The 21,913-nt window shown below is 42.4% G+C and overlaps 1 protein-coding gene across 2 annotated transcripts in view; it reads right to left on the bottom strand.

Annotated features, from left to right (window-relative positions):
* The window catches only part of LOC110485691 (MICAL-like protein 1), a 29,734-nt gene that overhangs the window by 3,676 nt on the left and 4,145 nt on the right, over positions 1-21,913 (bottom strand). Inside the window, exons 2-15 of one of the 2 annotated variants that reach the window (XM_036940337.2) lie at positions 18,014-18,062; positions 15,584-15,725; positions 15,124-15,224; positions 13,026-13,180; positions 11,731-12,773; positions 11,521-11,593; positions 10,893-11,326; positions 10,063-10,439; positions 9,754-9,879; positions 9,337-9,463; positions 680-770; positions 513-586; positions 193-307; positions 49-95 (exon numbers count right to left, since the gene is read on the bottom strand). In XM_036940337.2, the coding sequence (XP_036796232.2) occupies positions 49-95; positions 193-307; positions 513-586; positions 680-770; positions 9,337-9,463; positions 9,754-9,879; positions 10,063-10,439; positions 10,893-11,326; positions 11,521-11,593; positions 11,731-12,773; positions 13,026-13,180; positions 15,124-15,224; positions 15,584-15,725; positions 18,014-18,062 (2,954 nt within the window). The remainder of the gene's footprint in view (positions 1-48; positions 96-192; positions 308-512; positions 587-679; positions 771-9,336; positions 9,464-9,753; positions 9,880-10,062; positions 10,440-10,892; positions 11,327-11,520; positions 11,594-11,730; positions 12,774-13,025; positions 13,181-15,123; positions 15,225-15,583; positions 15,726-18,013; positions 18,063-21,913) is intronic. The other variant, XM_036940338.2, reaches the window with a different exon arrangement.

Genomic DNA, 21,913 nt, shown 5'->3' with positions numbered 1-21,913 from the left:
ATGAAAGGGAGAGTTCTAACAAAACATGAAGCTTTTGTCTCGTCTTACCCTTTCTCTTTAACATGGTCGCCACCAGCTTATCCTCTTCCTCTTCCCTGTTGGAGAAGCACAGTAAGATCACCAAAAAAACAGACATCGACTGCAGATCACCCTGCTCTGTCAGGAGACAGTAGATGATAGGTGATTGATTACCTCTGCCTGTCCTGATCCATGTTGTTGATGATTTGGTTCCGCTGTTCGATGACGGTGACCAGCTCTGTCATCAGCTCCTGCTCCCTGCCCTTGTCCTCCTCATTCCAGTCTTTCTCTACAAGATGGAGGGATTAAGAGGGGAGGATGAAGAGTAACGCAGTGACTTAAAACGTGGATTCTTTTCTGGACCCCGTTCCTTTTCAGTGAATTCAGTCCAACAATGGAATCAGGACTTTAGTTAACAAGCCTCCCATCCCCGGTAGCTGCAAGGGCCTTGTGCTCTAAGATGCCATTCACAAACAGGAAGTGAGATCACACACCTGGCTTGTTAAGAAGACATCTCAGCTCATACTCTACATCAGCCTGCCTCTCCTCCAGGTTCTGCTGCTTGGCCCTGTCAAGAGAAAATAAATAGTGTGAGAATCTTAAAGAGACAGCTGCTAAATGGGCCAATGAGCACAGGCTCTGGTGAGGCTCTGGTACGTACGTGTAGACCAGCTCAGCCTCGCGGCGCACCAGCAGGTGTTTCTCATGGATCAGAGTGAACCAGTCCACCAGCAAAGTCTCCTCCTCCTCATCTAGAACAGGAATATGGATAATATTATACTATAGATACAAATATGGACTATTGACCTGACTATTAAACTATTAGACTATTGACCTGACTATTAGACTATTGAATTGACTATTAGACTATTGACCTGACTACTAAGACTATTGACTTGACTATTAAACTATTGACCTGACTACTAAGACTATTGACCTGACTATTAGACTATTGACCTGACTACTAAGACTATTGACCTGAATACTAAGACTATTGACTTGACTATTAAACTATTAGACTATTGACCTGACTACTAAGACTATTGACCTGACTATTAGACTATTGACCTGAATACTAAGACTATTGACCTGACTATTAGACTATTGACCTGACTACTAAGACTATTGACCTGACTACTAAGACTATTGACCTGACTACTAAGACTATTGACTTGACTACTAAGACTATTGACCTGAATACTAAGACTATTGACCTGACTATTAGACTATTGACCTGAATACTAAGACTATTGACCTGACTATTAGACTATTGACCTGACTACTAAGACTATTGACCTGAATACTAAGACTATTGACCTGACTACTAAGACTATTGACTTGACTACTAAGACTATTGACCTGAATACTAAGACTATTGACCTGACTATTAGACTATTGACCTGAATACTAAGACTATTGACCTGACTATTAGACTATTGACCTGACTACTAAGACTATTGACCTGAATACTAAGACTATTGACCTGACTACTAAGACTATTGACTTGACTACTAAGACTATTGACCTGAATACTAAGACTATTGACCTGAATACTAAGACTATTGACTTGACTATTAAACTATTAGACTATTGACCTGACTACTAAGACTATTGACCTGACTACTAAGACTATTGACCTGACTACTAAGACTATTGACCTGACTACTAAGACTATTGACCTGACTATTAGACTATTGACCTGACTATTAAGACTATTGACCTGACTATTAAGACTGTTGACCTGACTATTAGACTATTGACCTGACTATTAGACTATTGACCTGACTATTAGACTATTGACCTGACTATTAAGACTATTGACCTGACTATTAAGACTATTGACCTGAATACTAAGACTATTGACTTGACTATTAAACTATTAGACTATTGACCTGACTACTAAGACTATTGACCTGACTATTAGACTATTGACCTGAATACTAAGACTATTGACCTGACTATTAGACTATTGACCTGACTACTAAGACTATTGACCTGAATACTAAGACTATTGACCTGACTACTAAGACTATTGACTTGACTACTAAGACTATTGACCTGAATACTAAGACTATTGACCTGAATACTAAGACTATTGACTTGACTATTAAACTATTAGACTATTGACCTGACTACTAAGACTATTGACCTGACTACTAAGACTATTGACCTGACTACTAAGACTATTGACCTGACTACTAAGACTATTGACCTGACTATTAGACTATTGACCTGACTATTAAGACTATTGACCTGACTATTAAGACTGTTGACCTGACTATTAGACTATTGACCTGACTATTAGACTATTGACCTGACTATTAGACTATTGACCTGACTATTAAGACTATTGACCTGACTATTAAGACTATTGACCTGACTATTAGACTATTGACCTGACTATTATCCTGACTATTAGACTATTCAACTGACTACTAAGACTATTGACCTGACTACTAAGACTATTGACCTGACTACTAAGACTATTGACCTGACTACTAAGACTATTGACCTGACTACTAAGACTATTGACCTGACTACTAAGACTATTGACCTGACTACTAAGACTATTGACCTGACTACTAAGACTATTGACCTGACTATTAGACTATTGACCTGACTATTATCCTGACTATTAGACTATTCAACTGACTACTAAGACTATTGACCTGACTACTAAGACTATTGACCTGACTACTAAGACTATTGACCTGAATACTAAGACTATTGACCTGACTATTAAACTATTAGACTATTGACCTGACTACTTAGACTATTGACCTGAATACTAAGACTATTGACCTGAATACTAAGACTATTGACCTGACTATTAGACTATTAGACTATTGACCTGACTATTAAACTATTAGACTATTGACCTGACTATTAGACTATTGACCTGACTACTAAGACTATTGACCTGAATACTAAGACTATTGACCTGACTACTAAGACTATTGACCTGACTACTAAGACTATTGACCTGACTACTAAGACTATTGACCTGACTACTAAGATAGACTTTTAAGACTATTGACCTGAATACTAAGACAATAGTCTTAGTATTCAGGTCAATAGTCTTAAAAGTCTATCTTAGTAGTCAGGTCAATAAGACTATTGACCTGACTACTAAGACTATTGACCTGACTATTAGACTATTAACCTGACTATTAACCTGACTATTAGACTATTGACCTGACTACTAAGACTATTGACCTGACTACTAAGACTATTGACCTGACTACTAAGACTATTAACCTGACTACTAAGACTATTAACCTGACTATTAGACTATTGACCTGACTATTAAGACTATTGACCTGACTATTAAGACTATTGACCTGACTATTAGACTATTGACCTGACTATTGACCTGACTATTAGACTATTGACCTGACTATTAAGACTATTGACCTGACTATTAAGACTATTGACCTGAATACTAAGACTATTGACTTGACTATTAAACTATTAGACTATTGACCTGACTACTAAGACTATTGACCTGACTATTAGACTATTGACCTGAATACTAAGACTATTGACCTGACTATTAGACTATTGACCTGACTACTAAGACTATTGACCTGAATACTAAGACTATTGACCTGACTACTAAGACTATTGACTTGACTACTAAGACTATTGACCTGAATACTAAGACTATTGACCTGAATACTAAGACTATTGACTTGACTATTAAACTATTAGACTATTGACCTGACTACTAAGACTATTGACCTGACTACTAAGACTATTGACCTGACTACTAAGACTATTGACCTGACTACTAAGACTATTGACCTGACTATTAGACTATTGACCTGACTATTAAGACTATTGACCTGACTATTAAGACTGTTGACCTGACTATTAGACTATTGACCTGACTATTAGACTATTGACCTGACTATTAGACTATTGACCTGACTATTAAGACTATTGACCTGACTATTAAGACTATTGACCTGACTATTAGACTATTGACCTGACTATTATCCTGACTATTAGACTATTCAACTGACTACTAAGACTATTGACCTGACTACTAAGACTATTGACCTGACTACTAAGACTATTGACCTGACTACTAAGACTATTGACCTGACTACTAAGACTATTGACCTGACTACTAAGACTATTGACCTGACTACTAAGACTATTGACCTGACTACTAAGACTATTGACCTGACTATTAGACTATTGACCTGACTATTATCCTGACTATTAGACTATTCAACTGACTACTAAGACTATTGACCTGACTACTAAGACTATTGACCTGACTACTAAGACTATTGACCTGAATACTAAGACTATTGACCTGACTATTAAACTATTAGACTATTGACCTGACTACTTAGACTATTGACCTGAATACTAAGACTATTGACCTGAATACTAAGACTATTGACCTGACTATTAGACTATTAGACTATTGACCTGACTATTAAACTATTAGACTATTGACCTGACTATTAGACTATTGACCTGACTACTAAGACTATTGACCTGAATACTAAGACTATTGACCTGACTACTAAGACTATTGACCTGACTACTAAGACTATTGACCTGACTACTAAGACTATTGACCTGACTACTAAGACTATTGACCTGACTACTAAGACTATTGACCTGACTACTAAGACTATTGACCTGACTACTAAGACTATTGACCTGACTACTAAGACTATTGACCTGACTATTAAGACTATTGACCTGACTATTAAGACTATTGACCTGACTATTAAGACTATTGACCTGACTATTAGACTATTGACCTGACTATTAGACTATTGACCTGACTATTGACCTGACTATTAAGACTATTGACCTGACTATTAGACTATTGACCTGACTACTAAGACTATTGACCTGACTATTAGACTATTGACCTGACTATTAAGACTATTGACCTGACTATTAAGACTATTCACCTGACTATTAGACTATTGATCTGACTATTAAGACTATTGACCTGACTATTAAGACTATTGACCTGACTATTAACCTGACTATTAGACTATTGACCTGACTATTAACCTGACTATTAGACTATTGACCTGACTATTGAGACTATTGACCTGACTATTAGACTATTAACCTGACTATTAGACTATTGACCTGAAGATTAAACTATTAACCTGACTATTAGACTATTGACCTGACTACTAAGACTATTGACCTGACTACTAAGACTATTGACCTGACTATTAGACTATTAACCTGACTATTAACCTGACTATTAGACTATTGACCTAAAGATTAAACTATTAACCTGACTATTAGACTATTGACCTGACTACTAAGACTATTGACCTGACTACTAAGACTATTGACCTGACTACTAAGACTATTGACCTGACTACTAAGACTATTAACCTGACTATTAGACTATTGACCTGACTACTAAGACTATTGACCTGACTACTAAGACTATTGACCTGAATACTAAGACTATTGACCTGACTATTAAACTATTAGACTATTGACCTGACTACTAAGACTATTGACCTGACTATTAGACTATTGACCTGAATACTAAGACTATTGACCTGACTATTAGACTATTGACCTGACTACTAAGACTATTGACCTGAATACTAAGACTATTGACCTGACTACTAAGACTATTGACTTGACTACTAAGACTATTGACCTGAATACTAAGACTATTGACCTGAATACTAAGACTATTGACTTGACTATTAAACTATTAGACTATTGACATGACTACTAAGACTATTGACCTGACTATTAGACTATTGACCTGACTACTAAGACTATTGACCTGAATACTAAGACTATTGACCTGACTACTAAGACTATTGACCTGAATAATAAGACTATTGACCTGACTATTAAACTATTAGACTATTGACCTGACTACTAAGACTATTGACCTGAATACTAAGACTATTGACCTGAATACTAAGACTATTGACCTGACTATTAGACTATTGACCTGACTATTAGACTATTGACCTGACTACTAAGACTATTGACCTGAATACTAAGACTATTGACCTGACTACTAAGACTATTGACCTGACTACTAAGACTATTGACCTGACTACTAAGACTATTGACCTGACTACTAAGACTATTGACCTGACTACTAAGACTATTGACCTGACTATTAGACTATTGACCTGACTATTAAGACTATTGACCTGACTATTAAGACTGTTGACCTGATTATTAGACTATTGACCTGACTATTAGACTATTGACCTGACTATTAGACTATTGACCTGACTATTAAGACTATTGACCTGACTATTAAGACTATTGACCTGACTATTAGACTATTGACCTGACTATTATCCTGACTATTAGACTATTCAACTGACTACTAAGACTATTGACCTGACTACTAAGACTATTGACCTGACTACTAAGACTATTGACCTGACTACTAAGACTATTGACCTGACTACTAAGACTATTGACCTGACTACTAAGACTATTGACCTGACTACTAAGACTATTGACCTGACTATTAGACTATTGACCTGACTATCATCCTGACTATTAAGACTATTCAACTGACTACTAAGACTATTGACCTGACTACTAAGACTATTGACCTGACTTTTAAGACTATTGACCTGAATACTAAGACTATTGACCTGACTATTAAACTATTAGACTATTGACCTGACTACTAAGACTATTGACCTGAATACTAAGACTATTGACCTGAATACTAAGACTATTGACCTGACTATTAGACTATTAGACTATTGACCTGACTATTAAACTATTAGACTATTGACCTGACTATTAGACTATTGACCTGACTACTAAGACTATTGACCTGACTACTAAGACTATTGACCTGACTACTAAGACTATTGACCTGACTACTAAGACTATTGACCTGACTACTAAGACTATTGACCTGACTATTAGACTATTGACCTGACTATTAAGACTATTGACCTGACTATTAAGACCGTTGACCTGACTATTAGACTATTGACCTGACTATTAGACTATTGACCTGACTATTAGACTATTGACCTGACTATTAAGAATATTGACCTGACTATTAAGACTATTGACCTGACTATTAGACTATTGACCTGACTACTAAGACTATTGACCTGACTACTAAGACTATTGACCTGACTACTAAGACTATTGACCTGACTACTAAGACTATTGACCTGACTACTATGACTATTGACCTGACTACTAAGACTATTGACCTGACTACTAAGACTATTGACCTGACTACTAAGACTATTGACCTGACTACTAAGACTATTGACCTGACTATTAAGACTATTGACCTGACTATTAAGACTATTGACCTGACTATTAGACTATTGACCTGACTATTAGACTATTGACCTGACTATTGACCTGACTATTAAGACTATTGACCTGACTATTAGACTATTGACCTGACTATTAAGACTATTGACCTGACTATTAAGACTATTAACCTGACTACTAAGACTATTGACCTGACTACTAAGACTATTGACCTGACTACTAAGACTATTGACCTGACTACTAAGACTATTGACCTGACTACTAAGACTATTGACCTGACTACTAAGACTATTGACCTGACTATTAAGACTATTGACCTGACTATTAGACTATTGACCTGACTATTAGACTATTGACCTGACTATTGACCTGACTATTAAGACTATTGACCTGACTATTAGACTATTGACCTGACTACTAAGACTATTGACCTGACTATTAGACTATTGACCTGACTATTAAGACTATTGACCTGACTATTAAGACTATTCACCTGACTATTAGACTATTGATCTGACTATTAAGACTATTGACCTGACTATTAAGACTATTGACCTGACTATTAACCTGACTATTAGACTATTGACCTGACTATTAACCTGACTATTAGATTATTGACCTGACTATTGAGACTATTGACCTGACTATTAGACTATTAACCTGACTATTAGACTATTGACCTGAAGATTAAACTATTAACCTGACTATTAGACTATTGACCTGACTACTAAGACTATTGACCTGACTACTAAGACTATTGACCTGACTACTAAGACTATTGACCTGACTATTAGACTATTAACCTGACTATTAACCTGACTATTAGACTATTGACCTGACTACTAAGACTATTGACCTGACTACTAAGACTATTGACCTGACTACTAAGACTATTAACCTGACTACTAAGACTATTAACCTGACTATTAGACTATTGACCTGACTATTAAGACTATTGACCTGACTATTAAGACTATTGACCTGACTATTAGACTATTGACCTGACTATTGACATGACTATTAGACTATTGACCTGACTACTAAGACTATTGACCTGACTATTAGACTATTGACCTGACTATTAAGACTATTGACCTGACTATTAAGACTATTCACCTGACTATTAGACTATTGATCTGACTATTAAGACTATTGACCTGACTATTAGACTATTGACCTGACTATTCGACTATTGACCTGACTATTAGACTATTAACCTGACTATTAGACTATTGACCTGAAGATTAAACTATTAACCTATTAGACTATTGACCTGACTACTAAGACTATTGACCTGACTACTAAGACTATTGACCTGACTACTAAGACTATTGACCTGACTACTAAGACTATTGACCTGACTATTAGACTATTAACCTGACTATTAACCTGACTATTAGACTATTGACCTGAAGATTAAACTATTAACCTGACTATTAGACTATTGACCTGACTACTAAGACTATTGACCTGACTACTAAGACTATTGACCTGACTACTAAGACTATTGACCTGACTATTAGACTATTGACCTGAATACTAAGACTATTGACCTGACTATTAGACTATTGACCTGACTATTAAACTATTGACCTGACTATTAAGACTATTGACCTGACTATTAAGACTATTGACCTGACTATTAAGACTATTGACCTGACTATTAAGACTATTGACCTGACTATTAGACTATTGACCTAACTATTGACATGACTATTAGACTATTGACCTGACTATTAAGACTATTGACCTGACTATTAGACTATTGACCTGACTATTCGACTATTGACCTGACTATTAACCTGACTATTAGACTATTGACCTGACTATTAAGACTATTGACCTGACTATTAGACTATTGACCTGACTATTAGACTATTGACCTGACTATTAGACTATTAACCTGACTATTAACCTGACTATTAGACTATTGACCTGAAGATTAAACTATTAACCTGACTATTAATCTGGGACCACGCAACCTCCCTATATCATAAGAGTAGTCTTGAGAGGTTTATATGATAGTTTTACCATTGGGGTTATCGCGTAGTTTTCTCTCCAAAGCCACTCCTCTCTGCTCCAGCTCATCCAGCTGTTTCTCCAGCTCTCCCATCTCTCCATGGATGTCCTCAGCTGGGATGTACTGGTCTGACTGCACCTGGACAACACACACACATCACAAAACACACTAGCACTGCAATCTTTAAAAAAATACAATATGGTACAGTACACATTATTTACATCCAGATTGAGTTGTTCCTTTGAAAACATTAGTGCCACTAGTCAAACTATAACCAATACCGTTGCCTATGGTAATAGCAGTAATAGTAGACTGTTGCTGGCTTGTCACCACATTCCATTAAAAAAAAGACTCTGTCTGATGCTGAATCCTCGAGTGACTCATTGAATTACAAACTTTAGCGGACTGTGGTGTCCTCACAATCTCACCTTGCGTTTGATGAGGGGGAAGCCGTGTCCAGGGGCGGGGGGCCGGGCGGGGCGAGGGCCTCTAGGGGGTCTGGTTTTGGGGGAGGGAGAGGCTTTCCTGTTGAAAGGGTTTTCCTTACAAGTCCGCTGGAAGTAGAGAGAAGAAGACAGAGATGAATGTCAAGGTATTAAATAATGATCATAGTATCTGTTAGTTAGGTATAAAGCTCATTACATTGAATATCTTGAATCATTAAAAGGTTCTTGGAAGTTAGTGCAGTTCATGTATTTTTACATGGTGAAAAAAATGAAAGGTCCAGAATCCCTTACCTTGGGGGGTGGAACTGGGATAGCACTTGATGCTGCCAGGGGGCTGGGTGTCGTTGGAGGTCTTGGGGGCGGGGGCCTGGCGCTCCGATTGCTCTGCGGAGTGGCCGGAGCAGAGCGAGGATTGGCTGGCTGGGGAGGAGGGGAGGGGCTCGGAGAGAGGCGATTGGCTGAGGTGGAGGGGGTGGGGGTGAAACCACCACAGGGCCCACAGATGGAGGGCTCTGATACGCTCTTGGTGAAAGGGTTGTCCTGATCGCCTGTGGCCCCACCCCCTAGGGAAGCTGGGTGGGAGGAGCTATGGTCGGAGGCAGAGGATAGGCTCTCTATGCTAATAGCTGGAGAGGGAGAGGAAGAGGAGGGCTGGGAGTGAGGAAGGGCTGAAGAAATAGAGGGATGAAGTGATATCAGAAAACAGAAAAAAGGAGCAGAAGTTGAAATGGAAAACAAAGTAGAGTTGGATGGGAGGAGGATGGAGAAAAAAACATTGTGAACATCCATGTATACACATCGAATGGTAACTTTCAAAATGACAACAACAAAACCACAGCGCTGTGCAGGACATACAAGACACATGATTGACATGATTTGAGGTGAAGTGGCTACAACTCGTCCAATGCTCTCACCCAGTGGTTCCCAACCTTTTTTGGTTACTGTACCACCAACTGAATTTTGCTCTGCCCAGAGGACCCCTGAAGTACATTTTACCAGGCAGTCTATGGTCTGATAAGTCTTCTCAAGTACCCCTGTGGGTAGGTCCTAGGTCCCCCGGTCTGGGAACCACTTCTCTAACCAACCTCTATCATATCCTGTTGCCATCAAGGCCCACTGACCTGAGTTAGAGCCGGGGGCCTTTGGAACAGGCTTTGGGGGCGCCGGGCGTTTCTTGCACCTGAAGCCATTGGGGCTTGCAGAGCGGGAGGAAATACCCCCAATGGGGGGCGTGTCTGGGTCAGCCGCAGCGTCTGCAGCCTGGGAGATGCTGTACCACGGATGACTCACCACCACAGTGGGAGAAACCAAACTTCCTACTGACCCCTCCCCTGACCCCACCTCCTCTTCTTCCTCATCGAAGGGGTTGGCGGGTGCAGGGGGCGTGGGTGGTCTGGAGCCCTCCCCTTTTAGAGAAGATAATGAACCAGTGTGTGGGGGTGTGGCCACTCCAGGGGGAGGGGGAGGTGCTGGTTTCTTCTTGGGTTCTTGGGATTGGACGAGGGCCAGCCAGGGCGGGTTAGGGGGTTTGGGGGCGTCGCTGGAGAGACTGGAGCTGAGAGACAGGATGAGTGGGGGAGACAGAAACATAAAGGGAGGGGGGAGACAAAACAACAAAGACAAATGAGTGCATGAAAACATCAACATGCATTAACACACAAAGACTGCTGGACAGAGACTGGGAGAGAAACAGATGAAGTAGTCCAATCACTGTCGACTAGTAAAGATAGGTTAGTCAGTATACTGAACCTTCCAGGGGAGTGGGATCTTTCTCGAGGTCTGGGAGCTGGAGGAAGACATCTCCTGTGTTCACCACGATCACCTGAGAGTCAAAATCAGAGGTTTTTCATATATTTTATATTAGGATGGAGTTCACAGTTCACAGTTCAATTGAGGATCTACAGTAGAAAATAGCACTAACTTATTTCAGCTGTCAATCACCTTAAATCGACCACTTACCATTGACCGCAAGGTTGTCAACGCAGGGTGGGCGGACCCTGGGGGCGGGACGAGGTGGAGGGGAGGGCTGTGACAAGCGGCGAGGGATGGGGACTGGCTTACTGTCCCCTAGTCCTAGATGACTGACAGGTGTAGAAGGGATAACCCCCTTGGCTGTGACTTTGGCTGTTGTCGGAGTCTCCTCCCCCTCCTCCTCGATGTCATCGAAAGGGTTGGGAGGAACGGAGGGTGGAGGTTTGACCTCTCTTTCCCCTGCACCGTCTTCCCTCCCGTTCTCTGTTTTCAAAGAGTCTGTTTTTGTCGTTGAGATAGGACATGGTGTAGAGTCAGAGTCATTGGTTGGTGTGGGGGTGTAATCCTCATTGGTGACGCCCTCTTGGGGAGGAGTCTCTTTTTGTGGAGTCTCTTTTTGTGGCGGAGTGTCTTTTGTTGGCATCTCATTTTGTGGCGGAGAGTCTTTTGTTGGCGTCTCATTTTGTGGCGTCTCATTTTGTGGCGTCTCATTTTGTGGCGGAGTGTCTTTTTGTGGCGTCTCATTTTGTGGTGTCTCATTTTGTGGCGGTGTCTCTTTTTGTGGCGTCTCATGGGGCGGTGTCTCTTTTGGTGGCGTCTCATGGGGCGGAGTCTCTTTTGGTGGCATCTCTTGGGGCGGAGTCTCTTTTGGTGGCGTCTCTTGGGGCGGAGTCTCTTTTGGTGGCGTCTCTTGGGGCGGAGTCTCTTTTGGTGGCGTCTCTTGGGGCGGAGTCTCTTTTGGTGGCGTCTCTTGGGGCGGAGTCTCTTTTGGTGGCGTCTCTTGGGGCGGAGTCTCTTTTGGTGGCGGAGTCTTTGCCGCCTGGTCCCTCCCAGAAGGAGGAGAAGTTTGAGGCAGTATGGGTCGACCAATCCTGACGGATGGAACCATTGTCGGTCGCTTGCTTAGGTCCGGTCGGCCGTTCTGATTGGCTAAGGCAGACCTGGCAAAGTGATGCGTGCAGACCAGGGAGCCGACCTCGTTTCCTAGCTTGTAGGACCCAGGCAGCAGAGTGCTGCTACACTCCCTACACCTGAGAGAGAGGAGAGCAGGAGGCAACATTTAGACTATAGTCTGACATAGACTCTGACAAACTCTGTGGTAAGCACATTGATTAAACACTTGAATTTCTCTAAACTCTGGAAATACATGTCAACAGAGGATATAAACGGTCTGTTTTGAGTCACTGGAATAGCAGTGTTTAATCATTATACAGTAAACAGACTCAGCAGTATGTTGTAGTAGCTGTGCAGACTAGATATGCAGTAACTGAACGGGTGTTCACCTGAAACAGTTGCGGTGGTAGAGCTTGCCGTCGACCAGGAACCTCTGCACCAAGTGGACGTGCCTCTGGCAGGCGGCGCAGCTGCTGCTGAGGGTGCTACGCTTCACCCCCGCCTGTACCTCTCCGTCCGTACCCATCGGACCAGGTAGGCTCAGCTAGCACAGGCGTGGCAGGCAGGTGGCCAGGGGGTGAGGGTCGCAGGTGGAGGGGGTGTGGGATGGGGGAGATGGAGAGGATAGGGGGGAGGGAGGTGGAGGGAGATCAAACATGGAGTCAGGATCGAGGATGTGGAGGATTCATTCTGCTTATCTAGCTACAACCAGTCTGTTATATTTCCATCGCCTCCTCGGCTTAGAGTCATTGCCTTAACTAGCTACATGTATTTTATAATCGCTGAAAAACATTGTCTTGATATTAAAAAGTGATATGTATTAAGTGGAAAAGTAGTAAACCAAGTTCCAAACCAGCCGCTAATTAGCAAGGAAAGTCTAGTAGAACACTAGTACTAGTGATGTAAGAAACTCTAGCAGGTGTTTTTAGGTTGAGTTAAAAGTCAAAGGGTTTAGCAGCAAGTGTTCAAACTTGGCACACAACGTTAGTAGTATAAAACAAGTGTTAAATAGACACTAACTATGTACAGAGGTTAAAGTTCAAAATGACTGACCTAACGGTTTTGATCCCCCTAGCCCCCCACCCCCCATCCTACTGTCTAGGCTCAGGACCAGAGAGAGGGGAGGAGTTCAGAGGCCAGGAAGAAGAAGAGGAAGAAGAGGAAGAAGAGGGGGAAGAGGAGGAGTGGATTTCTGTCTAAAGAGGGGGAAGAAGGGAGGAGGCCGGTATGGGGGGACGGTGGGAGGAAGTTGAAGAAAGGGCATGCGGAAGAAGGGGAGAGACAGGATACAAAGGCTATCTTTAAAAGAAAAACAATGGAGGCTAAACTTACAGGATATAGTCCACATCAATACTCTCTTATAGGACATCTTTTTGAGATGGCCTATCCTACAAGATAAGACTAAAATGTATTTAGTCAATAGAATTACTCAATCCCGTACCGCGTTGATGTAACGGACAACGTGACTTCTATCGAAACACTCGCACACCAACGAGTACCCAACCTCTACCATACGGTCACACCAAAAGATGCCATAGACAGACAACAGTCCATTCATGCATCGGACACGTTAGCATTGACACCTGATACTGTGACAGTCAATGTTTTATAGAACACGTTTTCAGTGATTGTCCGAGTCTTGTCCGTGCCAAAATACCAGCACAAATAGTTTCCCTGTTATGTTAAACAAATACAATGAATTCGTTCTAGTTATCATGCATGTACAATAAAAGCTAAATCAATGTCGTATTTTTGGTATTTTATTAGGATCCCCATTAGCTGTTGCAAAAGCAGCAGCTACTCTTCCTGGGGTCCACGCAGCCATTAGTTTAAATTAATAAGGCTTAGAATCGTGTGAATGACATCATACACGCAATCGGTAAATCCAGAATATCTGCATATTACAAGTCGATATCCACGTAATAACAAGGAAAACATTATTTCCCATTGACCCCCAGTGTAAAAGAGGCAACTTTGTCGTGGAGTTTTGTTATACAGAAATAACATACACCAGGTCAGAAATCCCGACCTACGGTTCACAGTGCTCCCACGTTGGGAAATAGAGCCTGTGAGAAGAGCCCTTTGGCTTCAGGCTATTCGGCGTGGGACAGCGGGGAATTGTGGGGAGCCGGTGTTCAAGTAGGCTACACGTAGCTAGCTATGTGTGTGGAAAACATTTCAACACAGGTAAGACATTTAACTTGTTTAGTGTAGTCTGTTTGTAGCGCCATTCACTACTTGTAGCCGTATAGTCTGTTTGATTGTGTTGACGGTTTTAGCTAGCTTAATGTTCTGGTTGGAAGCTAGCAACACATATAAACAATAGCCTAAATGTTGGCTAATATTGCTGCGGGGGCAATGAGGAGATTCAGGACCTTTCCCCTACGCGTTTCCATGGCAATTCCATTGTTTTGGTCGCATTCCATTGACCTCTTTACCACATGTATTCATGCACAATCTGATTCCCGATACCATCGTAGCCCTTACCTCGGGCTCAACCACTTTGTCTTCCAGGGGGGCCACCGGTCTCTTCTGGGCCGGCTCAATGTGGCCTGTACCACTGGACCTCTTCAAGCAGGGGGGGTTGGCTACAGGAGAGGGAGATGGTATCAGTCAATTTCTAATGGAGTTTATGCATTGGCTAACTGTAGATATTTTCCTTTGCGTCAGAGCACTATAAAACCCAGAGGGCCTTTTGAGAGATCAGTTACAAATGCAATCGTATAGCAGTGACTCGGTGATGGCCTGTCAGTGATACTGTCGCATCTAATAACACAGGACCACTTCTCATCCAGCCAGCGAAGCGTTTAGGTTACAGCTGTGTACTAAAGGCCCAGGAGTACTGGACCACCGGTCAGTAAGCGATCGTTGTGGAACATTCAGATAGAACTATAATATGTAGAACAAATATGCCTTTCTGACAAATAGTAAGAGCTGTACTACTGACCATGGGACTTGTTGGTGAAGAAGTTGTAGTACTGGGATACATAGGTGATGATGCTCAGCCTGTCAGGCACTTTCATGGACACCATGTCCTCTGGGTCCAGCAGAGCAGGGATTCCCAGCTCCTCCTCCGCCACCTCAAACGCCTAGAGGAGGGAGGGAAGGAGGACGGGAGGGAGGGAGGGAAAGAATGGAGAAAGACGATGTGAAAACAGACATCAGTTATTTTATCGTGTGTGTGTGTGTGTGTGTGTACGTGCCTATGTAGACTTTGATACTTGACCTCCTGCTTCAAAAACCTCAGTGTCATTTGGTCATAATTAAATGCTACAGCCTGCCAGGTCATAATTAAATGCTACAGCCTGCCAGGTCATAATTAAATGCTACAGCCTGCCAGGTCATAATTAAATGCTACAGCCTGCCAGGTCATAATTAAATGCTACAGCCTGCCAGGTCATAATTAAATTCTACAGCCTGCCAGGTCATAATTAAATGCTACAGCCTGCCAGGTCATAATTAAACGCTACAGCCTGCCAGGTCATAATTAAACGCTACAGCCTGCCAGATCATAATTAAATGCTACAGCCTGCCAGGTCATAATTAAATGCTACAGCCTGCCAGGTCATAATTAAATGCTACAGCCTGCCAGGTCATAATTAAATTCTACAGCCTGCCAGGTCATAATTAAATGCTACAGCCTGCCAGATCATAATTAAATGCTACAGCCTGCCAGGTCATAATTAAATGCTACAGCCTGCCAGGTCATAATTAAATGCTACAGCCTGCCAGGTCATAATTAAATGCTACAGCCTGCCAGGTCATAATTAAATGCTACAGCCGGCCAGGTCATAATTAAATGCTACCTGCCTAATGAAAAATTCCACTGAGGAAATGAAGGCCTTAATAGTTATCTGCCCCAAATGGTACCCTATTCTCTATATAGTGCACTACTTTGACCAGGGTCCATTTGGCTCTTGTCAAAAGTAGTGCAATATGTAGGGAATAGGTGCCATTTGGGACGCAAAGCTGATCAGGTTACAAAACACTGGGGATAATACAATCACTTGGCAGCTGTTCAGTAAACAGGGCCACAATTGATGCAAAACTGTGTACATGTAAACAAACTGTGTACATGTAAACAAACTGTGTACATGTAAACAAACTGTGTACATGTAAACAAACTGTTACAAACGGTGTACATTTAAACAAACCAGTGAACGGGGGCTGTTTTTGCATGTGAAAAACAGACATATTCATGTAATTTCAGTCAAAACAACGACAGATTGCAGACAGTAGTTGAGCTGAATGCTATCCCAGCAGCAAGATCAACTCTGGCAATTAACTCGAAACAGAACGTCCCATGATGAATAAACCTTCAAGGATTATCAGGAGTCAGATAAGTCTGAGAAACAATGGTAAACAAACGCAGGGGAACAACTGAAATCTACCGTGTAGACAGTGATTGGACGTTAATCACCTAGCTTTAGTTTAGCATGCTGCGTGTTTGGGTTCAGGATTAGGCTGTCTCGGGCTAACTCAGGCTAATGCTGTAGCTACAGTGAAACACTGCAAATGTTCACAGATATCCGACATGCTGCCAGTGAAACAAACAGTTATTTCGACCACCAACTGCTTCAACCCTGAAAAAGCTCTTGGATAATTGGAAAGAAATGTAACTAGTAGCATTCAGTAGACAACACTCAAGCTCAGTTTGAGGATTTCTATAAGTAGGCTAACCAAACCCTACTCAACATCAGGGCAATGTTATTTTGGCACCTTTGCAGTTTTTGATAAACAAATATGTGGCTTTGTTATTTAAATGATTGCTACAAACAAACCGATAGCGGAGGACGATTTCTTTTTCATATCCTCCCTTTGGTTAACTGTTCTGTCTTTCTTTCCTGTCCTCATTTGCTTGCTCTCGCTCCCCCCTTCTCTCCTTCCCTCCCCCCTTCACATGTCAGGCTCCGGCAGGAACCAATAAACAACTATGCTCTCTACAGACAGACAGACAGACAGACAGAGACACAGAAAGACAGACAGAGACATAGAAAGACAGACATGAAACAGACAGATGAAAATGTATGATAGTTAGCTGACTAACTGCAGACACTGCTCCACTGTCTCACCCACGTGACATCTGTTACTCATCTCTATTACCTTCCAAAACAACACTACCCCGTCTCATAGACACTAGTAGGCCTACACCTGGTTACACTGTATTCTAGCATTACAGAACTCACCCAATACATACCCCACCACAGACACAGAGAAGGGAACCAGAGTGACGACCATGACTCACTTGTCACAGCTAATTACAGTATTCGGCAACATGAAGTCACTAGCTGGTTCACAACTAATCATTACATCTAGGCCAAGGCTATTAGAGTGTGTCTGCGTGTGTGGAGAAGTGATATGTGTTCTAGTGACTCACCAGACGGTTGTTCTCGTAGACATTCTCTTTGGAGAGGGAGTCAAAGTCTCTAGAATGACAGGGGGGAAAGAGACAACATTTAAAATCTAAACAAATAACCTACTCTAAATCATTGATACAATCACAAGACTACGTTCAAATTATGAGAGATCACAATGCTATTGTTAGGTAAAAGGGTGAGCATCTAACCTGACCAGAAATAACCCATATAGCATATTAAAGCTATAATATGTCACTTTTTGGGCAACCCGACCAAATTCACATAGAAATTTGAGTTATAGATCAGTTATAGATTGATTCCCATTGAAAGCATGTCTAAGAAGTGGTAGATATGTTCTATAAGTGCTATTTTTATGCTTCCGTTCTGAAGTTTTGCTTTTGCGTCTTTTACTTTGGGTTTTGTACACCAGCTTCAAACAGCTGAAAATACTATATTTTGGGTTATGGAAAATATTTTTCAAAGTGGTTTAGATGGTACAATGATTCTCTACGCAATGACTGTTTGTTTTGTCACACAAACTGAAATTAGGCTAACTATTAGAATTTAGTGGGGGTTAGTCGGTTTGATCTGAAAAGTCTTGAGTGATGGCCCATCAAACAACATCAGGATCCGAACAGAACGACAGACAGTGTTTGGCCATACACAACCAGTTACCTCTATATTTCATTGAGAATGGGGCCACAGCACCCATCAACATCAACAGTGTTTTATGGGTGAACCCCACTGTGATGAAAGGACAGCAGGTTGGCTCAACACAGCAGTAATGAGTAGGTGGCTGGTTGACTGGGCCTGGAGCAGGGAACTAAACCTCATGTTCCCACCAGTTAACATCCTGCCGTAAAATTGGGTCTGTGTCTCAAATGGAACTATGTAGAGCACTACTTTTGACCAGAGCTCTATGGGCCCTGATCAAAAGTCGTGCACTATGTAGGGAATAGGGTGGGATTTGGGACGCACACTAGAACCTTTGAGAGTTGCTTTTGGACGCAAAGTCTCTGCTCTGTTAAAGAAGGGAAATAGAAAAAACACCAACCTGTTGGTTCTCAGTCTGGATACAGGAAACATCACTAGCACAGCCAGCCCACAGAATAGTATGAAACTGCCTATAGCATAGCCAGCCCACAGACTGGTATGAGACTGCCTATAGCACAGCCAGCCCAATAGAATAGTATGAGACTGCCTATAGCATAGCCAGCCCACAGACTGGTATGAGACTGCCTATAGCACAGCCAGCCCACAGAATAGTATGAGACTGCCTATAGCACAGCCAGCCCACAGACTGGTATGAGACTGCCTATAGCACAGCCAGCCCACAGACTGGTATGAGACTGCCTATAGCACAGCCAGCCCACAGACTGGTATGAGACTGCCTATAGCACAGCCAGCCCACAGACTGGTATGAGACTGCCTATAGCACAGCCAGCCAATAGACTAGTATTAGACTGCCTATAGCACAGCCAGCCCACCGACTGGTATAACGCAGCCCATTGCACAAAGTGAGCTCTGTTCTCCCCCTAATCTGACTCCCATGGCCCCAAATGCACTTATCCTAGCCGTCCTGACCCAGCGCTACGTCACACACACTGCCACTCTGCTGTAGGCCTACTGGTGCTAAAGCGCTAATGCTACAGCCCAGTCTGCTATTACTCAAAGTTGTGCAAAGTGCAGCAACTGCCACTGCCAAATCCTCCTTGAGTAACACTGGAGTCTCTGGAGAGGTGCCCCTCAGTGCTTCAACAGTTGACAGCCTGACAGGCCAGAACAGAGCAATGCTTCGACAGACCAGAACAGAGCAATGCTTCGACAGACCAGATCAGAGCAATGCTTCGACAGACCAGAGCCGAGCAATGCTTCGACAGACCAGATCAGAGCAATGCTTCGACAGACCAGATCAGAGCAATGCTTCGACAGACCAGATCAGAGCAATGCTTCGACAGACCAGATCCGAGCAATGCTTCGACAGACCAGATCCGAGCAATGCTTCGACAGACCAGATCAGAGCAATGCTTCGACAGACCAGATCAGAGCAATGCTTTGACAGACCAGAACAGAGCAATGCTTCGACAGACCAGATCAGAGCAATGCTTCGACAGACCAGAACAGAGCTAAACTGTTGTTGCCACAACAACAAAAATGTAGAAAATAATTGACCTATCACATTTTTTTAGAATATAATCTTTGAGAACAAGAAATCAATAAAAGCTAAACAGTCAGGGAGAAACAAAGATTCTACTAACAATAGATGGGGGTATTTTTGGCATGGCTGGATCAGTGATGGGGCACACAGGGTTAGGGTACATGGGGCCCTGATTGATTTTGTTATAATGTTTGTGCATAAGAACACAGAATCAGCCATGGCAAAATGTGTATAATTGAAGGAAATTCATTTTCACACTGCAAAATGTTATCTCGGCTCCATGGAAAAATGTATAGAATTGCAAGAAATTTACTGGAAAAACAGCACATTTTTCTCTCTGCCAACAGTTCCAGACCGACTTAATCCTCTCCTTCTGCAAGCATTGCACATTTTGGGGGGAGAAACACTGCAGACCATGACATGGCACTGAGAACCTAATCCAACAAGTATTGCTGCCCTGCTCACAAGCTGATTTTCGATGAGGGGCCTGCCATCGCCACCGGTGTGTCAACCATCCTCACCATTAAGTCCTGTACTGTGTGTGAGTGGACTTGCTGTCGCTGCCAACAAGCTACATGGTCTGCTTTAAGCTACATGGTCTGCTTTAAGCTACATGGTCTGCTTTAAGCTACATGCTCTGGTGGTTAACAACAAAACACAGCATGTAGTCAAATGTCCTCAGCATATTTGTTGGTGATGTTGCTGCGTGGACAGTATAAAGAGAAAAGAGGAGACATGTTGAACCGTCTGGGTGGGTGAGCTGCACGGTGTGGGAGAAAACAAACCTCAACCCGTCAGAAAGGTTCAACTGAGAAACACAGAGGTAGAGAACACTGTGTCAGGGTAGAGAACACCGTGTCTGGGTAGAGAACACCGTGTCTGGGTAGAGAACACCGTGTCAGGGTAGAGAACACCGTGTCAGGGTAGAGAACACCGTGTCAGGGTAGAGAACACCGTGTCAGGGTAGAGAACACGTGTCTGGGTAGAGAACACCGTGTCTGGGTAGAGAACACCGTGTCTGGGTAGAGAACACCGTGTCTGGGTAGAGAACACCGTGTCAGGGTAGAGAACACCGTGTCAGGGTAGAGAACACCGTGTCAGGGTAGAGAACACCGTGTCAGGGTAGAGAACACCGTGTCTGGGTAGAGAACACCGTGTCTGGGTAGAGAACACCGTGTCTGGGTAGAGAACACCGTGTCTGGGTAGAGAACACCGTGTCTGAGTAGAGAACACAGTGTCTGAGTAGAGAACACAGTGTCAGGGTAGAGAACACCGTGTCAGGGTAGAGAACACCGTGTCAGGGTAGAGAACACCGTGTCAGGGTAGAGAACACCGTGTCAGGGTAGAGAACACCGTGTCTGAGTAGAGAACACCGTGTCAGGGTAGAGAACACCGTGTCAGGGTAGAGAACACCGTGTCAGGGTAGAGAACACCGTGTCAGGGTAGAGAACACCGTGTCAGGGTAGAGAACACCGTTGTCACGGTAGAGAACACCGTGTCAGGGTAGAGAACACCGTGTCAGGGTAGAGAACACCGTGTCAGGGTAGAGAACACCGTTGTCACGGTGGAAACGGGAAGTGAAATACACAAAAGGGGAAAAGAGAGACAATACGGAGGCCACTAGCGTCATGTGCATGGGAGAATGACAGATCAAACAAAACACGTCTGACACGAGGAGACCGTAGAGGCACTGAAATCACATGAAACTGAGGTCAATAGTGACGGAATAATAACTGATAGTGGCCAATCTGTCTGAACCCAT

This window comes from Oncorhynchus mykiss, chromosome 13 (genome assembly GCF_057628025.1).
Source record: "Oncorhynchus mykiss isolate SJ-2025 chromosome 13, ASM5762802v1, whole genome shotgun sequence".
Lineage (NCBI taxonomy): Eukaryota > Metazoa > Chordata > Actinopteri > Salmoniformes > Salmonidae > Oncorhynchus > Oncorhynchus mykiss.
The sequence above is the reverse complement of the archived record's forward strand: the minus strand, read 5'-3'. Positions and strand labels throughout refer to the sequence as shown.